Source organism: Caloenas nicobarica, chromosome 2 (genome assembly GCF_036013445.1).
Source record: "Caloenas nicobarica isolate bCalNic1 chromosome 2, bCalNic1.hap1, whole genome shotgun sequence".
Lineage (NCBI taxonomy): Eukaryota > Metazoa > Chordata > Aves > Columbiformes > Columbidae > Caloenas > Caloenas nicobarica.
Genome location: NC_088246.1, coordinates 120,228,095 through 120,250,503, shown reverse-complemented (window position 1 = coordinate 120,250,503; position 22,409 = coordinate 120,228,095). Strand labels below are relative to the sequence as shown.

At 38.2% G+C, this 22,409-nt stretch overlaps 1 protein-coding gene across 2 annotated transcripts in view; it reads right to left on the bottom strand.

Moving 5' to 3' along the window:
* Positions 1-1,754: 1,754 nt before the first annotated feature.
* The window catches only part of ASXL3 (ASXL transcriptional regulator 3), a 128,269-nt gene continuing 107,614 nt past the window's right edge, over positions 1,755-22,409 (bottom strand). For both annotated transcript variants that reach the window (XM_065628279.1, XM_065628278.1), the window contains 4 exons: positions 16,138-16,234; positions 15,567-15,672; positions 8,589-10,542; positions 1,755-5,944 (listed from right to left, as the gene is read on the bottom strand). In XM_065628279.1, the coding sequence (XP_065484351.1) occupies positions 2,267-5,944; positions 8,589-10,542; positions 15,567-15,672; positions 16,138-16,234 (5,835 nt within the window). In that variant the 3' untranslated portion in view covers positions 1,755-2,266. The remainder of the gene's footprint in view (positions 5,945-8,588; positions 10,543-15,566; positions 15,673-16,137; positions 16,235-22,409) is intronic.

Here is a 22,409-nt window from a genome sequence, read left to right as displayed (position 1 = left end):
TTGATATGCATTAACTCACTGTACTCATGCTTACTCATGAGTATTTTCCAGTCACTGTTTTGCCAACAGTTGGCGTAGCACTGAATAATAATTCTCATGTGGTTACCTTGCTTGGTTTTTGCTTGGCTGTATTATTTTCCTACCAGAAGACCTGAAAGTGCTGAGAAGTGGTTTCTTCACTCACACATCATATTAAGGAGCACTTTTGTATAGAAAAAATATATTCTTATATCGGCAACAAGTTTGTTAGTGTAATTATAAATGGCCTTTGTACCACACAGTGTCAAAAATAATATTGATATGTTGCTAATTACAATAAAAGAGAACATCAAGGTGCACCATAGAGCTTCCTATGACAGGAATGTATGCTGTAGATATTCCAGCTCACTTTTAAGACAGTGAATGGCATTTACCACGTTTGTGAAAATGGTCCCACAAGAAAATAAATGTGGTTCCTCCATTCAGTAGAACCTCACTAATATGCACCCATGGCAGGGAGACCAGTTACAGCTTATGAATAAGTATGCACACAAAGATTGTATAAAAAAAGTATCGTGTAAAATGCAGTATACTTTTTATTTCCTAAATGTAGTTCTATCATTCACATTAATATTTCAGAATGCAACAGTAAATGCATCACGAAATCCAGGCAGCATTACATCTCACACATTTGCACTATGTTGCTCTCACAGAACTCTGGAAGGAAAATCAGTTCTCTTGAGCAGACTGCAAGGTCTTTGGATTAGTGAGGTTCTATTGTAACAGTAAAAATAACACTTCTCTCTGATGCTGACATTTGGGCAGACCCAACCACATACTGGCAGATGGATGACTTGCACTCCACATTTTATGTTCTTAAAGTGGGACTTAAAAAACCCAAGGTATTTTCATCTCCCCAGCAACTGCGTGTGCTTTATCCCTTTATAATATTTTCCTTTTAGGTGAATAGGGTCCCAAAATTATAGTTTGTTTGTTTGTTTGTTTTTCTCTGCTGTCATGGTGGCTAGCACATCTGGAATGCAGCTATAGTCCTAAATGTAAATACAGTACTGGATAAATACTCATGATTACTTTAAAGATGCAGTATCCCTTTTAAAAATGCCTTTTTGTTTCCAAATTTCTCAAAGGTAGAGTAATGGGTCTGAATTTCTTTGAGAAAAAAAAAAAAGTAAATGTTGTAAGTAATTCTAAGATTTACTTTAAATGGTAAAATTCTGAGATGTTATTTAGAGTAACTCACATAAGAGGAAAACAAACTGATAATTAATAACCAATATGCAATTAGAATCTTTCCTTATTCATCCATCATAGGAACGCATCATTTTTAGGCCACAGAACGACTAAAACATCCAGAACCTATTACGTAAGTCTGACCCTTTATATATATTTGGGACTGACAAACTGAGTGGACAGATTAGAGACACAAATACGAAATATTTGAGTGGGAAACAGGAAGAGAAAACAGGTTTCTAATCACCAGTAGAGAAGTTACTTTCTCCAGACTCTACCGAGGCCAATGTGATTCGAGTGTTGGTCCCACTAACCCATCGCATATACAAATCTTTCTCAAGGAATCAGCAAAAGGAGATGATGAATAAGATTTCAGTTCCATAGTCCCTGGCAGGCATGTAAGGAAACTCCTCTAACAATCTAAATTCTTCTTTTTTTTTTTTTTTTTTTTTCCTAGGTGAACTGACTATATTTTAGCCCTAGATAGTGGAAGTCAATTGAAGAAAACGATCCTGTCAGCAGACGGACTGCAAACTGACTTGGAAGCTACGATGGCTGATATCCCGCACTTGCCTCTACCCCGTTCAAAACAGTCGCTACTCAAGTGTGTTATTCATTCTGCATAGTTACTCCACTTCTTGCAGAGTTATTCTTCCACAGATCTTTAGCCTGCAGCTTGTGTCAGCTATCAAAAAATGGAGAAAAAATGTGCTGCACTTTGTGCAAATAAATAGAAGCTAGGAATGACATGCATTAATGCCTTTTTTTTTTTTCACACAGCAAGAGAGCTCATAGAAGCTCCAGTAACACGGCTATCTTTTTTTTAAAAAAACCTACTTCTACAGGTTTCCTCTTCTTCCCAGAAAATGGTGCTCAGGCAGGAATAACTAAATTATGAAAGCACCACATGGAAGAAAAAGAAAAAAAAAAAATCAACAAATTGCAAACCATTAGTGGCCTAAACTGTTCCAATTTCTCTGTTCGTTTGTCCTGCTCTCCCACGCTGCTAAGGGATACTGCATCTTTGATCCAGTTCCTACCGTACAACCAGACAAGCTACACACAGTTTGGAAGGCCCTATGCAGTCATCGTGACAGAAGGCTCCGCAGCCTTTACACACGATCATGGCTTTCAGCCGGCACGAGCACTTCAGTTCCAGTTCATCGGCGTTGCTGCTGTCAGCAAATTTCTGAACCGGGATCTGCGCGTTCTGGTTCGACAGGCCCGTGGCAGCGGTTGAGCCACTTCCCAACATCCCAATCGATTTCTCAATCGCAGATGCCGCCCTTTTGAAGCTTGTGCTACCGAAGTGTATTGTTGGATAATTGCCACAGAGCTGCTGCTGCTGCTGCTGCTGCTGTGGGTGCTGCGTCTGTATTTTCTGAGCAGCGAGTTGGGTAAAAGGCTTCTGTGGCTCAGAAAGTAAATAGGAAGAGAAATCTGCATTTTTCAATGCAAACGCTTTTAACTGTTCTTTCACTTCGTTCTGATCATAGGAAGCTTGTTTCATGCCCAGTTCGCAGCTGCTGCTTAAACCTTCCTCGAAAGAAACAGGTTCAGATTTTATATTGCTACAGATGCTTGCTGGCTGAGGCCAACTAAGTCTTTTAGTGGTTTCCATGGTAACTGTCAGTTGTTTTTGATCAGAGGGGACTTCGGCATTGGGGTGAGGAGGGGGAGGAGGTGGCAGGGGCAGAGGAGGGTGGGGGGGATGCACTAATGTTTTACTCTGCAGAGTTTGAGAGGCACTGGCAATGTCATCACCTTCCTTAATCTGAATATTAGGGGAAAACACACTTCCTAGCCTCAGCTGGTGAGCTGCTGTAGAAATATTCACATCTCCCAAGCCCTTCTGTTCCAGGTGTCTGCTAAAAGTGAATGCGTTGCAGCCAGGTGGGCCTTTTGAAGTAGTTTGCAACAAAGCTGCCGTAGGAATGGGGCCTCTTGCAGCCATGGACATTTGGTAAAAATGCTGTCTGTGTGAGGTACTAGCTTCTGCGTGAAAGCTGCCATTTTTATCAATGTGAAATAAGCTCTGCTGGAAGCTGCATGAAGGCAACGGCCTCTTCTGCTGCTTGATCTCTGGGCTGTGAGCGATTCGACTCTGAATGGCGTGTTTGTTCAGCCACTCCTGCTTAAATGGCTGACCATGCCCTAGCTGGTTCATGCTGGAACTAATTACACAAGGAGCCACTTTAACATCTGTGTCCATTGACACCTTCCCAGGCTCACATTTAATTTGAGCGTGTTCCCCTACAGTCCTGGCCATCCTCTTTTTCGGATGGTTTTCACGCTTTCTGATTTGTAGTGGGGCTATGCTGCCTGCCGTAAATCCTTTACCATCTGGATTAGGAGAATTGGAAGGATGTTCAACAAGATTTCTCTCCGATACCGCTGTTTTACATACTGAGGTAGTTTGCAAAGGCAAGGGAAGCCTGTTAATTTCTAGTTTGGCTCCTGATCTGGGCTGCGGCAGCACTTTCTCTAACGGCAGATTGCCTTGCAGTAACTGTGTCACGAGAGGATTGTTGGCCTCCACTGACGACAAGCGACAGCTAGAGCCCCCGGCGCTGCTAACTCGCTTCAGGGTTTCTGTTGTCAGGGACAGGGAGTCATCCATGGAGTCCGTGATGGATGTCTTGGAAGTCTGCGGCGGCTGCGTGCTCGTGGTTATTTCTGCAGTCTGAGCAGGCATTTCAGGTCCTGTAAAATCCTCGGTGTCCATCCTGAAGCACTTGTCAGACTCATTAGTTTCCGATTTAACAGGAACAGCAATGCTTGTCAAAAGACTCCTGGATTGCAGTTCTGACATTTGTGTGTAACTGGAAGGTTCGGTTTTGACATTTTTTAAGCAGTTTTGCTCTGCATATTCCTTATGCTTACCGGAGTTAAGATGGTTGACTGCTGGCTGGTCTGTGCTCATCGCCTCTTCATCATGCCAACAAATTCTATTGTTAGTGTTATACTGATTGGCACAGGCAGCATCTGCTTCATTTTTAAATGCTGAAGGACCTCTTATTTGCTCAGCAAAACCTTGGCTGGGAGTAACCACCTCAATTAATTTATCTGGAGGAGCAAGAGGCACTTCTCGAAGACTTGAACAACCTGCCTGCAAGTTCTTGCTGTCTTGCTTTGCCGTAATGGTGATAAAGCTGGAACTGTGCTCAAGGCTTTCATTAGAAACCACTTCAGGCCTGCTTATTACAGACACCTGAGGACAGGCTATACTTTGTAAGGCAGCTTCTGTCCTTGCAGGTCTGCTCGGCAGGTCAATGCTGTTCTCTGCATTTTCAACAGAAGAAGAAAGTGACAGACTGGAATTCAGATTTGTAGTGTGATCAACAATGACTTTGCAAGGTATAGACCTATTCATGGCAGTTTGTGTAAAGCTCACGGGCTGAGATTTACCAGAGAGATCCATTCGATTTCGTGCTCCAGAGCTCTTTTCTAAGAGATCGGCATTCAATTTAGTAGCGTTATCGTAAGAGTTTATTGTCACCATGTTACCAGTAAACATTGAGATGGGTGGCCTTGCAACAGAATCTGCTACTGCAAGGGCCTCACTGCAACTTAAAGCTGACCTAACGGTAGTGTGAATGGAGACAGTGCTTTGCTCGTTACACCCGGTTATGGCTATCTTATCAGAAGAAAATCTGTTGGTAGTCCCCACTGGGGGAATCAGTACAGAACTACCAGAGAGATGATTTGGCAAATTATTTGCAATAGATGAAGCTGGCACAGTGGCATAATGACTGGAGACTGCGTTATTCGCATTGCTACTTGGTGTCGGCAACCTTTTGTCATCGATGGCATTTGATAAGACCGTATTGTCTATGGAGACTGGTACATTACTGTTATCAATACATTTTGGTCCAATGGTTATGCATGGAGTATCAGCCCCTTGGATGGTTTTCAGCATATTTATATTACAAGCTGAAACTGCAGTGTTTGCACTGTCAACAGACATTAAAACAGAGGATTTATCAACAGAGCTTGCAAAAGAAAGTTCTTTAATTGCTCCAGACATAGCAGTGCTGCAAACAGACACAGAGACTGAACTTTTATTATAAAGCACTGGCACACTGTTACTTTCAGTAGAGGTAGATGAAATAATTTTCTCACACAATTGTGGCACAGGTATATTTTCATCAGAACTGTGCACAGACATCTCAGCAGCAGTTTCTGGTAATGTAGCTGTGTTAAGTGACTGCTGCAATAAAGTAGTAGTGTCACGGTGATGAGCAGACTTGTTGCTAGGGGACCTGCAGTTAGGATTAACTATGATGACACCAGTAGAACCTTCGATCTTTGTGTCAGTAGAAGCTGGTATCTCCAGAGATGAGGTACTTTCCTTTGAGCTGAACTGCGACTTCAGTTCTTTATTAGTCTGGAGTAAATGAGCTCTGGCTTGATGTTTTGCAAATAGCTTGGCCTTTGTTTGCTCCTTGATGTGTGCCAGTGTTCTTGTCTTCCCACCTTCGCATGAGGTCCCCATTGCTCCAGAGACGATGCTCGCAGCTGCTGCCACGGCTGCTGCAGCTGCAGCTTCTCTTTGGGCTCTTGCTTGCTGAGCTCTTGCTTTGATATCCGCAAGAGTTCTAGCCCCAGTGTTTCTCCCACTGCTGACTGATGTACTTGGGGAAACTCGAGGTTCTGGTTTAGAAACAGGTTGGCTCTTGATGATAAAAGGTGGTCCAATTTTTGAAAGCTGAATCTAAAGGAAGAAAAAAACCAATAACTTTAATGAGATCATCAACTCACTAAAATCATCATCTGTTTCTTAAAGGGTCAGAGAAAGGTAATGAATTACTGTTCAGTGCAGCTGGACAGAAAAATGCTAAAAATTAATTATGTTTACACTTCAGTATTTTATCATCCTCCAGCATGAATAACTGACACCTGTATTAGCCTACTCATGTTGATCCTTCTGACAGGAAGAAAGATTGAACTGGATGACAACATGATGCTTATCAGATACAATTTGTCACACCTGTTTTATCTGCAGTGTATGTAACTGAGATGATCAACAAGCCTAGTGCAATGATACTGGGAAAGAGCCTACGACTAAGCACTTGCTGCAAATGTTGTGTTTTCGCTCCTTGGTCTCCAATGACTAAGACATTAGGAACAGCCTGTCTTTCACTTATATACCAGACAACAGATCTTGCCTTTAGATTGGATGTAGCAGAACCTCCACTGAGCCTGTTTTTCTTGTTACACCATGTAGCACTTTAGAGTAGTGGTATAAAAATGGTGAATCACCAAAGGATATGCCTTTCCTTTCCTCACTCGCAATTTTAAGAGACTCGCTTTAGTATATCCCTGGGATACCTCCTACACTACTGCATTTCAAAAATGAAATCCTCAAACCTACAAATATTAAAAATGCAAACATTAAAGTTTTAAATACCTTTAAGCAAGATAGTAACCTGTAAAGTCACTGGGAGTATTAGTATGTTTCCAATTAGGCACATATGTTTTCGGGATTAGAGATTAAGAGTCCTGGGGCCACTTTATTACCCATATACTCTCTCAGAATACCCAAAGGTTTGCAAAAAATTGCATTTCAATTTCTTAAAAGTGACTATGTTTACCAGCTGTCCACAGTAATAGGACTTAATGATTAATGCTGTGACTTCTATATTTGTAGAATAAGTAGTCATAAGGTATGATGGGAAGTTAAGAGCCACATAGCAGAATGATTTAGGAGAACTGGGGTTCTCTTTCCTCTTTTAGTAACAAAGGATAGGATTTTGTTGGTGAGAAGACCCAAGAGCCAAATATTTGTCACACAAAAAACCAAACTAGAATTGATTGTTCAAAATTATTTTTGGAAATGCTTGAAAACTTTTCAGTATTCTCATTCACTTGGTGGAGGCTTCAGGGAGATTCAATTGATAAGACTGTGCAAGACTGAAAGCATCTGATTTTCCATAAGACGTCAGTGGAAATCAATAGGAAAATGTTATTGTAATATATAACCATTTACATAACCATACAACTCTGTGCTGGTCTGGAGGGCTGGAATACTTCACTTTTCCTAGCAGTTGAATTTTTGGCTTATAAATAAACACTCATGCCTAATATTGTGAGGCTTCAAAATTTACACGAATATATTAAAGAATATCACAAACTCACAATTCCTTCAGCACATTTTGATTTCTGTTTCAAGTGGCAACTTTTTCAGTTTCCACTTTGCATCACCAGAAATGCTGAAGCTCTAAGTGCTTGATTATTTTTATTATTATAGTCGTGACCTTTTTTTATTCCCTAGTGATCTATTTTCTTTGTGCTTAGAGTATGATTAGAATTTATTAGGCTAAATAGAAACTTTCTAAATATGAAAGAATATCACTAAATTCAGAATGGGCTAACTTCCAATTGCATCACTGCTCATAAAAATAAATTAACTGAAATACGCTGCTGCACTAGTGATTAAAACAGTTAGCCTATTTGCCCTCCTGGCCATATTAACAATGTTCAGTGATTGCAGCAGTTAAAAATAAATGCAGAAAAGGGCATTTCTGAATAATCAGAAACTAGTATTGCAAAGTCAATGGCTTAAGTTCAGCAAATTGGATCTAAAACTCAGCTGATGTCATCATGTACCAAATTGAAAGGGTCAAAACGCTGAGCCTATATATAACTAAATCTATAGATCCGTGTGTTAGAAAAAAAAAAAAGCAGCTTCCAACTGGAATTTACTTTCTTACATAGCAGAATGATACACATAAAAGTGTCTGCTTAGCTAGTGTATCTTTTCAGCTTTTGCTTTGCCATTTACGAAGATATCTATACATATATCAATTAGATGCTTTCCCCCATAGCCAGCTCTCTGTTTCCAATTAATTCTACAGGGAAATCTCCTACTTCAGTCTACCCCAAGCCCTGGGCTTGCAAAAGGATCTCCAACTATTATGACTCTAGGTTTTCTTGCTGGATTAAGGCACTGGTTGTTTTTTCTTAGTATTGGTTGTGGTAACATTTATTATTCATGCTTGCCAGAGAAGTCATCCACAGGACAACATGTGGATAATACAGTTGGGCAATTAGAAAAACAAGTAGCTCTGTGTAAATGATGGGGAAGCTCTTGGATTAGATTAAGCCATAGATCCTGGAAAACCTTCCCTCACACAGCAGCAGTTTTGTAGCAAAGGCCCTGACTGAACACCTATAGGTATATTTACATCAGAAGTAATTTGGCATGGTAGGAATGTAGTAGTGATGCAAAGTCATCAGTATCAACACCCCTCACACCTCCACAAAAAATACACTATGCACTGTGTCTGCATGCCGTCAGTAGGAGGCAGATAATAAGCCTTTAGTTTCCAAGTCAGCCTGTTTATTCATCACTTTACCTTAAGGGGTGGAACTCGAGGTTCTTCTCTGGGTGGCTGATCTTTTTCAGATGGACTTGTTGATGAAGCACTACGGTTAGACTGATCCTCATCTATTCTAGCTCTCTTCTCTTTGCAGATCCCAAAACTGTGCTGTTCTGCTGTTTTCCTCTTTGGGGTCTCTGGGTCTCTACTTTCATTCCTCACTTCAGGTGATTTTGTGAGTTCCAATGACTTGGAAGAATGTGAACTCTCTAGACGGCTTTGGGTGCTGCCCGTTAGCTTGTGAGATTTACTTCTGCACACTTCAGAGAACACAGCTTTCTCTAGAGATGAGGTATATAGTTTATCATGTGGCTTTGATGGAAGCAATTCGATATTTTTGCCAACTGACCCTTCTGATAAGACAGCTACCTCTGATGGCAAGACCGTGCCTTTCTTGTCACCTCTTTGCTGAACACTGTGATTTTTAATTTTGATCACCTCTGGAGGAGAGTGTTCTGGGATGGATGCAGTGTAGGATTTCTCATTTTCAGAATGTGACTTACATGGCTGATGAGTGAGATTTTTGCTTTGGGGCTCTTCCAACACTGAAGTATCAGGTATAATTGTTAGTGGAGCAACTTTCATATTTTCAGGGGCACTCTGAAGTTGCTTTGGCTGAACAACAAGATTCTCTTCTTGAACCACCTTAGGAATAGCAGAACTTTCTTCTTTCAAAGTGAGAAGAGAGTCTTCCAACAAACATGGTGATCTCCGTTGTTGCAAAATAAGTCTTTCATTGCTTGAGGAATTAGAAACTGGAGATGTCTCTGATGGAAGAGGCAAACTATTTGCCATGGATATTTCAGAAGTTAGAAGAACAGAAGATACTGAAGATGTTTCTGATGTTAAAGGCAAATCAGACATTGGAGATGTTTCTGATGTTAAGGGTAAATTAGAAGCTGGTGATGCCTCTGATGTTAAAGGTAAATTTGACATCAGAGATGCTTCTGAGGTTACAGGTGAGGTGGACACTGGAGAGATTTCCGACATTAAAGGTATGTGCAAGTTTTCATCACTGGCCTTTTGCTGAATATCACCTTCAATGTTTTCAGTACTGGACACTTCAGATGAGCAAGCTGTTTCAAGAGATGCTGGAGTACAGGGTTCTTCTGAAGTCGACTGAGTGTCTCCTCCAGGAGAGGCAATGCTAACACATGGTCCTTCTGGACTCACAGAGGAAAAGGAAGTTTCAGAAATACAAGCGTTCTCAGATAACTGTTCCTCAGGGTCACTTTGAAGCTCCATATCCACCGCAATGCCTCCACTAGTGAATAAGGAGCCTTCCAGAGCAGCATTTTGCATTTCTGGTGCAATTAGCTCTTTTGCAGACTCAGAATCCTTCTCTGCTGTATCACTGACAGAGTTTGTGGATGAAGCTGATCGTGCTGGTGATACGCAATCCTCCAGCTGATCTATCACAACTGACATCTCCTCCTGAGGGCATTCTGTCTTCAACTCCACTTTAATTTCAATAGGAGATACAGTATCAGTTACATCATTCATCACGACACAGGACTCAGTGCTGTCTGCAAGCTGCACTGCCTCTGTGTCTTCATTTGTGCCAGCTGGACTTACTGACTCCTCAGAAAACTCATGTTCTGTTTTATGGTTCTCCTCTTGGCATTCACAAATACTTGTCTCAACCTCTTCAGCAATCTCCTCCTGAATGATTGATTCTTCAGGTATCAGTATATCCTCTGAGTCTGTCATTACATCTTTGACAGGAACCTGTTCCATATTACAAAGAGGAGGACAACAATCTTTCTCTGGTGCAGGTGGAATTTTAGCACCTTTCTCTTCTTGGTCCTCAAAGGTTGCTTGCTTGGAAGGACCAGGAGTGCTGGAAGACCCACACAAAGAATTGCTTTCATCTTCATCATCGTTCTGCACTGCAGTGAGTTTCATTGATTCCCCTCTTGACATTCCCAATCTAAGTAAAAACACAGAAATTAAAAAGATCTTTTTATCACAGACACGATAAATGAATAGGACCATCTTCCTCGCCCACATCTTCTATTTACAAAAAGGACATATTTTCCAGTTTAAAATAGTGCTTTGGTTAAGTGGTGTCTGACTAATTTATATGATTGTATCTATAGTTTTATATATTTTGGTAAACTAACTACTCAGATTTTCCTACCGGGGTTAAGAAATATAAATATTTTAAAACCACGTAATCTATTATTCATTATTTAACTATTTGGCACTCCAACGAAACAAAAAAGTAAGCTAACGGATTCACCACTACTCATACTCTGTTTAAATTTCTGTGTTTTTTTTTAATACCAGCACGGCACTGCAGTACTAATGCAGCATGCATTACAGAGGAATAGCACAACTATATCTTCTTCCATCAGTAATGGTTCTAAAGGAAATCCCCTTTTTGCTCCTACACCTGCATTTAGCATCAACACAGCCAGCAACATGGCTTAAACGCTGCACTTTAAAGAAAAAGCTGCACCTAAAACTAATAAGGCAAGGCAGGCATTTCAGTTTTGTAATTTGACAGTCATTTCAAATTTATGATGAAAATCAAAGTAACTCCGGCCTCATTTTACAACTCAAGAGTCAATTATAAAGATCTCACTTGACAGCTGGTGTGTTTTTGCTCCATTCTTTCAGCAAACTAAATACTTCATTTCAGATAAAAACTATTCTAAATAAACAGATCTATGTATTTACTATTCACTTGATTTCACTATAATTAAAAAGAAGTTTAACAGTCTTAAGGAGCTAAAAAGACACATATTTATAATCTATGCATTCAATCTTAGGGCTGAAGTGCAAAGGAACCACTCCTATGTATACTTCTCTTCTGAAGATTTTCTTATCTTTGGTCTTGAAAATATTAGTTAAAAAAAACCCAAAAAAACAAAAAAGTGCCAAAGGCTGAAAAAAAGGGTCATTTTAAAAAAATGCCTGTGCTCTGACATCCTAATTTCTTTCTGAGGACAGTTGAGGTACAAGTGTTCAGCATCTTTAGTAAGGTTTTCCAAGCAGACTTTGTGCCTCAGCAATTCTGTAATAGTAGAAAATACACAAAAGCTTCATTGAATGCCTTAAAAGAAATTTCATGGTCTTAAGGATCTTCTAATCTAATTAATATAAGTTTGATCTCTGTTCTCATTTTAATCAGAAAACAGAGAATAATATGAAAATGAGCAAGCAAAAAAGATACTCAGAAATTATGGAAGCAAGACAACTTGTGAATGTGCAGGCAGAGATCACCAAGCTCCATGTATATGAAGTACAGCATAAACATGTAAAAACCAAAATCTGTGGTTGTGTTTTTTAAAAATACTGATCAGATGCATTACAGTGATAGCTGTAAACACTAAAAAAAATAAACCAGTCTGGAAATGGTCCTCAAAAAAGCGCTATCAGGGTAATTATGAATATTGACTACTACTAGTCAATTAATATGCACAAAGTCTCCCTATGCCATCAATACGCTGAGGAATGATCCTCTACAGAGCAATTCAGAACTACAAATTTACACCTCCCACACTGAATGCATTTCAGAAGGTGTGTCTTCTATATAGACTATAGGTTCCCTATATAGTCTAAGTTTAGGTTATACGTTTAGGTGAGTAAATTTACCTAGGTTTAGGTGAGTAACTTCCTTCCTCTAAAATTCCTTGTGTAAATAAGCAAAAGTTATCTCAGGAAAATGAGGAGGGGAAAGAAATCCACTGCATCACTGGAAACTAAATCAGAAGTCTATTTTCTCTAGCTGGCTCTCATGACAAAAAGATATTGCCTGATAGTTATCTTTATGGAATGAAAATCAGCAACGGAATGAAGGACAGGATAAAGGTGAATGCAACTGTCACATGGATACTACACAAATACACACAATTCTAGCAATGTATTGAAGAGGAAGAAGTGAAAGAAAAATAAGATAATGCAGGATTAAATCTTAATCATTTTTTGCAGTATTGGAAATACCACTATCTTGAATAAGATGCTGCAGTAAAGAAAAAGGCTTTCAGAAGAAGAAGGCTCAAGATCAGCATGTTTAAGGCAATCTCAGATTGCAAGATAAAGAGCTGATCTGTCTTCTTCCTTCGAGAAACAGACACCCAAAGTTTGCAAAACAGCACAAAAATATGAGAACAGCAGTAAACAGCCATCAGTGAAAGTGCTGATAAGGACAGGGTTCAACTGAAAAAGTAAGGGCAGTCAGTCATCAAATAAAAAAAAAACCCAAACAGCTATTCCAGGATATATGGATGCTGATATTCCAGTGTTGTGATAAGTAGTACTGGGGAAAAAATAATTTAAAAAAAATCAGCAATAACATTTAGAGGAGGTCTAACTCAAAATTAAAGCTTTGATTTAGTGAGCTGGCAGTACTATCCTGACACGTAACTCTCTCAAGTGTGGGAAAAGAAATAATACACTGAGGCAATAGGGTATAACCCTTGCAGTCCTGGGGCAACAAGCCAGAAGAATGTGAATTTCTGGCAATAGTCATCAGCTGGTCCTGGATAAACAACTGCAGAATGAAGTTTTTGGTTGTTTTTTTTTTTAAGAAAGTCAAAGAGAGGAAAAATGAACAACCACAAGGAAGTGGGAAAAGAACATAAATGGTTGGAAGTAAACTACAACTGACAGTCCCATGATAAACAGACTGGTTTACAGATAAAAGCAAACACAAGAAACATAATGGGTGAAGCAGACATGGAAGAAACACTCTAAAGTCTTTAAATACCGTGAACTGGGGAGTATATAAAAATCTTTACAAAGATTCTGCATCTATTAATATTCCTTCTCTAACTATAAGGTGAAATTTGAATTTACTTACGGAATAATAGAAGATCAAATTAGCTGAAGCTAGAGCGAAAATACTACATTGACTGTAAAGTGAGTAAAACTGCAAGAGAGATCCCTTTTGCAGACAGCACATGTGAGAAATAGCTCAGGAAGCTTTCAAAATCTGCTACTTCAGTTGAATCAGCACAGCTCAAAAATGACAAAGCCCAATAGCACTCAAAGCAAGTTTAAAAACCAAACTGAAAAAGGTGAGAGAACTTACACAAGGTGGAAACTATAGCAAAAGCTACCACTCAGTCAGTAAACAATGAACAAAAGTACTTCAATATGGCCAAGTAGCAAAGTAGTAGGATCTGCCTACATAACAGCCAGGGAGAAGAATAGAAGTGAAACAATTCAGGCTGGGGAAAGGGCAAGGGGGACCAGATTCAATACTGTAGTCAAAATGGAAATTATGTGCAATATGACATTTTGCATAACAATGATGATGTCAGGAACCCATCAACCCAAATGACACGTATCACTGCAGACTGAGTAATTATCTGCCAACCATTATAGTGTCCAGCATTCAGCTAGCACGGCAGGACTGCTGGCTCTGTAAAATTGTGAGTATCACTCTCGGTGCATGTGACAGTCATTTGTGACTGAGGAACAGGCTTCAGCTGGAGTGAGGTGCTCATGCTTTGCTGGTACTAAATTTCTACTTCTTGTGGAACACCCTGTGCTGATACCTTCCATAGCCCTCTCCTTCATGAAGAGCTGGTATCTGACTCTTCTCTTGATATGCATAATGAAAAGCCATTATGTTCCTTATCTAAAAACCTAATTAATGTTTTTCGATACAAAAGGGATCAACATCTGGACTACAATGAAGTCTCAAAGCTGTTAAGTAAGAAATTAAGCACTTGACAATAAGAAAGTCTGTTGTATTAAGACCCTAGAATTTCCATTATATGCAAAGACAAAGTGGTGCAGAAATAGTATTCCTACTGGGAGAGAGCACCTAGCAATGATGTGCAAAATAAAATGGATCTGTCCATTTCCTGACTTATTTTCACTACATTTCCCAGTGGTCCAAGGCAGTGGATTGTGAGAAGTAGCATTGTTACTGCAGAAACACTTTAGTTAATGCATTAATCTTTAATCACTCACATGAAGGGTTCCCTGTGCCCTGGATTTCCTAAGTAAAAACCATATAACAACAAAACTAAGACATCTCATGTGATGATGGTTCCCTGGGCACATTTTTCTCTGCTAAGTATTATGCATAAATTACATTAAAACATACTTAAAAATGAAAAAAAATCAGTAACTTTTAAATAATTATACTTTATAATAATTAACACTTTTAATACTTAACATTTTAAAAAAGAGATTTCATTCTAAGTATTGACTAATTAACATTTTAAAGCAATTTTTAAAAGAAAGATTATTGAATTTTTAAAAGATGCGAATATCCTTAAAATTTTTATTTTTTAAAAAACAGAACAACTTAATCTTCAGCTGTTGTAGAATGCCAACTCTGTATCATCATTAATGAAACTGTACTGACTCACCCCAGTTGTGTACCTGGAGTGATACTATCTAACTCATTTTAGTCAGTTAAGGGTATTTATTTATTCTTTGCATCTCACTTCTAAAATTAGACTAGTCATTGTTACTTTCATTTTTCTGTAGCCAATATTTCTATGTCATATATTCTACTCCAGCAAACGGCCATCTCAGTCAAACAACAAAAAACACTATTTGATTTTAGAAACTTTGCAACTAGTTTATAAAAAAAATAAAATCAATAAAAACGTACTACAGCAATATCTCTACTGGTCTCCTAGTCTGCAGAAGCTGTATTTGTATTTTGCAGGAGGGAAGAATTGTCCTAATGCTGTCTTTTAAAAGATAATTAGAAAATAGTCACATGCCTGGGCCTTGTGTCTTAAGCTTTCCTTGGAATGAATTTTTATGGATGAGTTATGAACCTTTAAAAATGCAATTGTAATGCAAGTGCAGACACAGCGCTATAACTCTACCCACAACTTCTTATACTGGGGAATGACTGCCTTTGATAACTGCTTTATTAAGTTTTACAGCATATGACTGTGCTATGTGAAGCAGAGAATTATATTTTCATTGCTTCCTAAAAGAAAATGAAAAAATGCTTTTATTTGTTTCAGTACTTACTTTTCACCATAAAACCTCTCAAAGAATTTTTCTTTCCAAGGTTCTGTTTTCTTTTCCTTTTCAATCTCTTGTCTGATGCGCAACTGCATTTCTGGTGTAAATTCTCCTAAAAAACAAATACTAACATATTGAATAAAAGTTGTCATGGATTAGCTTATTATGGGTAATTATAAATTACAGATACAAACACAACATGCAGTGATTTCTGTAAGAGTCATTCAGCAATTCCGAATGAAAATAATGAAAAACAAAAGTGTGACACAGAAAGATTTAATTTACCATATAGCATCAGTATTTCAAGAGTATATTGGTGGGATTTAGTTGCATTCATTTATGTTTCCCAGGCTGGCAGTGATGAAAATGCTTGGGTTTTTTATATACTGTCAAAATAAGCCACCACAGCAAGCTGTAAAATGAACACTAAATTCAAAATGGAATCAGCAATTTTTCTTTTGCCGAATTACTGGTGTATTACACTTTCTATTCTAAAAGTATTTTTCAAATGTTGAATCAGAGACATTCTTCATAAAAACAATTAACCTTTGGTAAATCCGAGACCAAGCAGAGTTACCTTCTGCCAATCGCTGTTTCCACCCTTGTGCTGCATATGCGAAGAATTCATTATTTAGAGCGGAACTACTGAGGCGCAAAACTCCATCACTTCCCATCTAGAAAATAAGCCAATGGGAGCAGAAGACAGTGTCAGAAATAGCGTCAGCTAAGATTACATAAAAACAGAGTTTCAATTAAGGGAAAAGGGGAGGGATAGGGAGTGGGAATAACAAAGAAAATTACCTACTACTACTAAAATGGCATTTTCATTATAGCTGTTACTGTAAATGCAAGTGGGCTAATCCAGCATCAGTGTGCTCTCTTCAGTACCAATCAGTCATCAGTACTACCGATAACTCAGTTTACAACTGATTTATGTGTTCTAATCACAGCCCTCTATCTTGGGCCTATGTCTAGAGCTATTGTACACAATTGAAAATCAAGATCATTATTGTACTTGTGCATCTGCCTGTAATAAGGTACAAAACAAATTAATTAAATGTAATGAAGACAGTAACTTTGCTATGTTTCTACATAAACCTAATATTCATGTCAGCTAATGTGATGTACTGACAGAAGAATGGATGGCAAATATCCTTAACAAAATAACTGATGTAAACTCAGCACTAAAACTAAAACCAGCTATACATGTAACTTTATAGGCATCAACAGCGAAGACTGTGGAAGAACATTATAAGTATTTTTACTTTATACATCTGTCAAACATTCAATGGTAAAACACCATTAAAAGTCTTAATCACAATATTTTCTACAATAACTTTTAAAGCAATCCATCTATGGAACTTTCTTTTATCATAAAACCTCATGCTTATTTTCGGGCTGTGAAGATCTGTCTGACTATTGAAGGAATTTTAATAACTGAAAAAAAGTAATTGTATAAAACAAATTAGCAGTGGGTATCACCTCTAGCATAATAAATAAAGAGACAGTAAAAACAAATGAGCAAATAAAGAGAGAATGAGAGGAAACAGCAGAAAAGGTAACGCTGCTAGAACACTCTCACTATAGTTCATTCTACATCCTTTAAGGCAACTAAGAGATAAATGTTTGACAATGCCATTTGTGATCTGGCAGTAAAAACCAACACGTTTTCCAGCCTATTAGCACGTTTTAGCTATGTAATACCCCCTAATTCTCACTGCTTATTTCAAACTGGAGCCACGAAGAAGCAGATGTGTCAGAAACATTAAATGATTTTTAGCTGTATCTCCCTCGCGGAGCCCCATATTTCACTGGTAATATTGGCCCTTCTTTCAGAACAGCCTTTGCTAATTTACTGATTGCCAAGCTGACATCCTGTCTCGCAATAATCTCATGGGAGTAAATCAGAAAGATGTGAAGTAGTAAAAAAAGAAATAGAGTGATAAGCACAGACTCTGAAAAGCGGGCAATGCTAAAGGCATTCGATCACAGCAAGGAAACAGTATGTGCGTGGTACTGGGGTCCCTCAGCAAATGAACCTATGGTACTGCTGCCTGTGATTTCCTGCTACATGGCATTGTTTGGCCAACAAATCATAGGATTTGCATTCAAGTAGAGTAGATATGTAATGCTTCTACACTTTTCGTGATGTGGGTTGTGGAACACATGCATATTAATTACAGGTAGGCTATGACTAATGGTGAAACCGGAGAAAAACTGGAAAGAAACAGTGATGTGCTGCAGAAGCAGCAAGAAAATAAAATCAGTGAGACAAGAGAAAGGCCATAAAGAGCATGTACTTATTGTATAAATCAAACCGGTATGACAAATTATCTTCTTTCTGCACAAATGAACTGTTCCAGAAATAAATTCCAGAATTAATGTATTAAAGTGAGATTTTTAGATACCAGTGCCTCTTGCACCTGAACAAACAAACCAGTATATGGTCTAAACCAGCACTTATTCAATTCCCTAAAAAGGTAAGATGAGAAGTTACAAAGAAAAGAATCACAGGTTACTAAATAAACAACTTTTTTTCCTCAAAGAAAGGTGCTGAAGCTACCTTCAGTTTCAACATAAAAGGAGATGAAATAATAACACCTACTTGTGTCAATGTAGGTGCTACTCCACACTTCAGTGAACTCAAGATTTTGTCCCTAAGCCTGACAGTGTTTTGCAGGAGAGAGTAATACAGACACGAAACTGTTACTATCATATTTAACCTCATTTAACTGCAGGCTGTCCCTGAAAGGCATGGTCCTCCTGAAGCTCCATTGCTCAGCTCATGGCAAACTGTGTAGCCATATCAGTAGCCAGATCAACAAATGTTACAGGGAAGCAATAATTAATGGACAACAATCCTCTGCTAAGTCATCAAGATGATCCAACTTATCCTAAGGTCATACGATTATTAGATCTCACGCGAAGCTGGAATGTACCACAAGAGGCAGAAAGAGAATGTCACTTTTCAGCAGCATTCCACTTTCAGATTGCATTAAACATAACATGAAACTGTAGCCAAGTGTGATTGAGCTATTTCACTAGGCTGCATAAATCAAGAGCATTATAAAGAGTGCCACGTTATATTACCACATGAATATAAGAAGAGCAGTATTAGCTTTGTTGTAACCCTGTTGTTGTAAGAACATGAGAAAAGCAAGCTTTGTAGGAAGAATTACTGCATCTTTTATTTTATTGGCTAATAATCTTGGGAAAAAAAAAGTGCCAAGTTTTTGGGTGCACAGTTCCTTATAAGGTGTAAAAAAGAAACTGCAAACCCCAAGCTAAATGCTAGAAAGAGGTTCCACCAAATTCAAATGTTAACTAGTCCACCTGAGAGAAAAATCACAGGCTGGAACTTCAGAAGAGAAAGCAAATGTAAGCAAAGTCACAGGTAAAGTTCATGAGTTCTTGTGGACCAGAAAATATGCCAAGTAGTAAGTACCTGTGGAAGAAAAATGAAGGGGAAAAAAACCCCAGAAGAACAGCAGAAAGGGAGAATGAGAAGATTGCAGTAGGTTACCTAAGAAGAAAAATTAGTATAGGTCAACTAGCAATGGAACAACAGATCATTTGCGGACTTCATTAGAAAACGGATGCATGCCGCACTGACCACTTTAGATATTAATTGTAAAAGCTTAAAAGTATTATGGACTTAGGTTCACAAGATCAAAACTATGATGTTAAAAATTCTTAGGTTAAGAAAAGTAAGAAGAACAAACTCAAGAAGTCACTGCTGACTTCATGATAGTCATTGCTTTTGATGAACTAGCAGAGGACCTTTCCTGAGATCTGTGTTCAGGGGACCACACAACTCAAAAGATTTAAGTAGTTGAAACAGCTGAAATCTAACCAGAAGAGCACATAATGATACAGAAGATGGAAACACACTAATGAATTAAAGGAGAAGCTGCCAGCGATCTATTTTAACATATGAAAGAATAATTTCAGGCTAAAACACTATGGAAGGATGCATAAATGTAGTCATCATTATCTAGACTTGGTACACATAATTTAGAGTAACAGATACCAATGGAAAAAATGCGGGAAGTAAAGAGTTGGCCAGCCCCAGTGACTTAGCCAAACTTGCTTAGAATTTTGAGATTAAATAAAACCTGTGCTGGGAAGGGAACAGGAAGAATTTATTCACTCAGTTAAAGCTCAAAGAGAAAAGGATGAGGACAAAAAAGCTAAAGGAACTCATAATGGCCAAAAAACTAAAGTGAACGAGACAGAAATTTTCAAAATGTTTTAAGAAGAAAAAAATACTAAGCAGAAAGCAGATCTACTTCCAAACGAGGAAAACAAACCAAACTAAACTAACAAGAAGGTCAATTGTTTAGCTATTGTTGATTCATTTAAAGATTTCTACAAAGGGAAAAATAGCTTGAACAAGTTAGAACTGACACAAAAGGTGCAATTTTACATCTAGATGTTTTGAAAGAGTCTATCAGAAACAACACCACTAACAAAGGTATTTTAGTCCTCTTCTCAATAGCCTAGTCATGTGAAATCAGGCCGACATTTTTTCTGCTCTGTTAAACTTGGAAGGACTAAGAGGTCTTCCTCCTACAATATGAGCTAGTAACCTCTCCTGAAATCTTCTTTTCCTACCTCACCCACAGAACGCAGTTTCACCCAAGTCAAAAAGTTCAAGCAGAAATTGAATATTCTGAAGCCGAAGAGTGTATTTACTTCTCCATGCTCTGATGACAGAGACAGCACAATTAACCACTAGGTCTAAATTAGAATTTGAAGAAACATGCCAATAAAGCAGTTCTTAAATACACTATTAATTTTTATGGTATTTTAAAAAAGCTGTCCACCAGACACAGTGTGTTAATGAGCTGGAACAACAAACATTTCTTGGAAAGTTTATGTTGTATTCTGTTGAGCTTTAAATTTCTGTTTTTCTGATTAAGCACAATGGTAGAATTATGTTTTCTAATTACTACTTCTGTGCAGAATTCACAACGGCTTTTAAAAGTTGTTCTTTTTATTGAAAGCAAACAAAACAACTGCCCATCCCCAAAACATATCTGCTAAAACCCAACATCTATTTGCATTACAAAGCAAATGTCAAACACTCTTATCAAAAGGAACTGAGTAATCATTCTATGAACAACTACTCCAATTATTTTCCTCCAAGTTCCACTGAAAATTCTCTTCTGACAATAAGGCAGGGATTATTTTTGTAGCTCAACCTGAAAAGGCACACTGGTGGTTTAGAAGGGATACAGTAAGTACTGCATAGGTGTGAACTGGTAGGTTATCTGATATTGACTACAATGTTCAAAGACAAGGAATAAGCGAATCTATTATTTCTATCTTTCTTTCAAATGACTCAAAATTCTCCTAATGTATTTAAACTACTAACGATCCACTATATATAATTCATTTGTAGTATTATGTATTTCTTACATGAAATTTATGTGTGAATATCACACCATTTGACCATTATACCTAACAATACAAAAACAAACAAAGAAACAAATCAGTGAGAGAAGTGAAGATGCATCCAAATAAAGTGTTCAGTACCACTTAAGTAATTATATACTTCCTACAAACTGCTACTAACCCTCTTTTGTGCTTTTATATTTTACCTTGGGGGAAAAACAGTCCTATAATTCACAGACTTTCCCAAATGCATGTAAAAGGAATTATGTGCAAAAGATGAGAAAATATTAAATACTTTTTGATGCTTTTGCATTAAAGTCTGCAAAATATTAAAAAATGAAAAATTTAGCAGCATTTATATCACACACAGGAAAAATTACATTTTATTTATGTATGTGGGGAGACATAACTGCCATTTTGTAACATGGAACGAATGTGATTCTCCAGTACTGGGCACCAGCATCAAACTGATCTGTGATGAATGTACATTGCAAATGTAGCATCTGGAGATGCAGCAACCTGAGCAGCTGACTTTCTGAAAGCAAACACTTTGGAGAGCTCGCTAGACAACACGATTGGCCTGGCTCGTTTTACTCTTGACAATCACAGAGCAAAAGTTCACATGTGACAGGGAAGACCAGTGTCTGTATTTTCCCCTCAAAATCTCAAATACTAAGGGGAATTCTCTCCAAGAAACAGAACTGTTTGTGTTCAAGTATACAGAAATAAACACTTAATTTAGGTGCTCTGCATCATCACTCTGGAAGAGCTCCTCTGTTTCCACGAACAGTAAAGGAAGCATAAAGATCAGACTCCTGAGCAGGGCCTCCACATTTGCTACCCAAGCCAGTCAGCATGAAACACGCCCTCGCAATCTAAATCCAAAGAGAACATCAACAGCTATGTTTGCAGCATACCAGATGCTCTCTTGCTCCACGAAATCCCCAAAGGATTAAAAACTGCTATCAAATCTACTAAAAAGTGATAGTAAGCTTTAGAAGACATTGCAACAACACAATGCATGTCTCATGTCTCAGCATCCACAAACTTCTACCAATTGAACAGTCTGAATACAGACTACTGTAAACCAGGTGACTACTTTGGAACACACACTTTGGTAACTAATTTTTGTGCTTTTCTCACACATCCATTACACCGGGTAGGCCAACCATGTCCAAATTCATGTTTGTTGATCCTGTAAACTTCCACCACTTCCTACTAGCTATTATGAAGTCTGAGGTATTAATTGCTCCTTCATGCCACACTGTTTTTGGCAGCAAAATACAGATTTAATGGTGCTTAACACCAAGCTTGGTGGTTCATGTTGTAACAGGAGTGAACTGCCTTCTTGTTTAAAGTCCTTACTTTTTTAAAATAGTCTGCCAACTCAGATTAATTTAGCCACCCCAACATAGATGTAAACAATAACTATTTATGACTACCAACTATCTT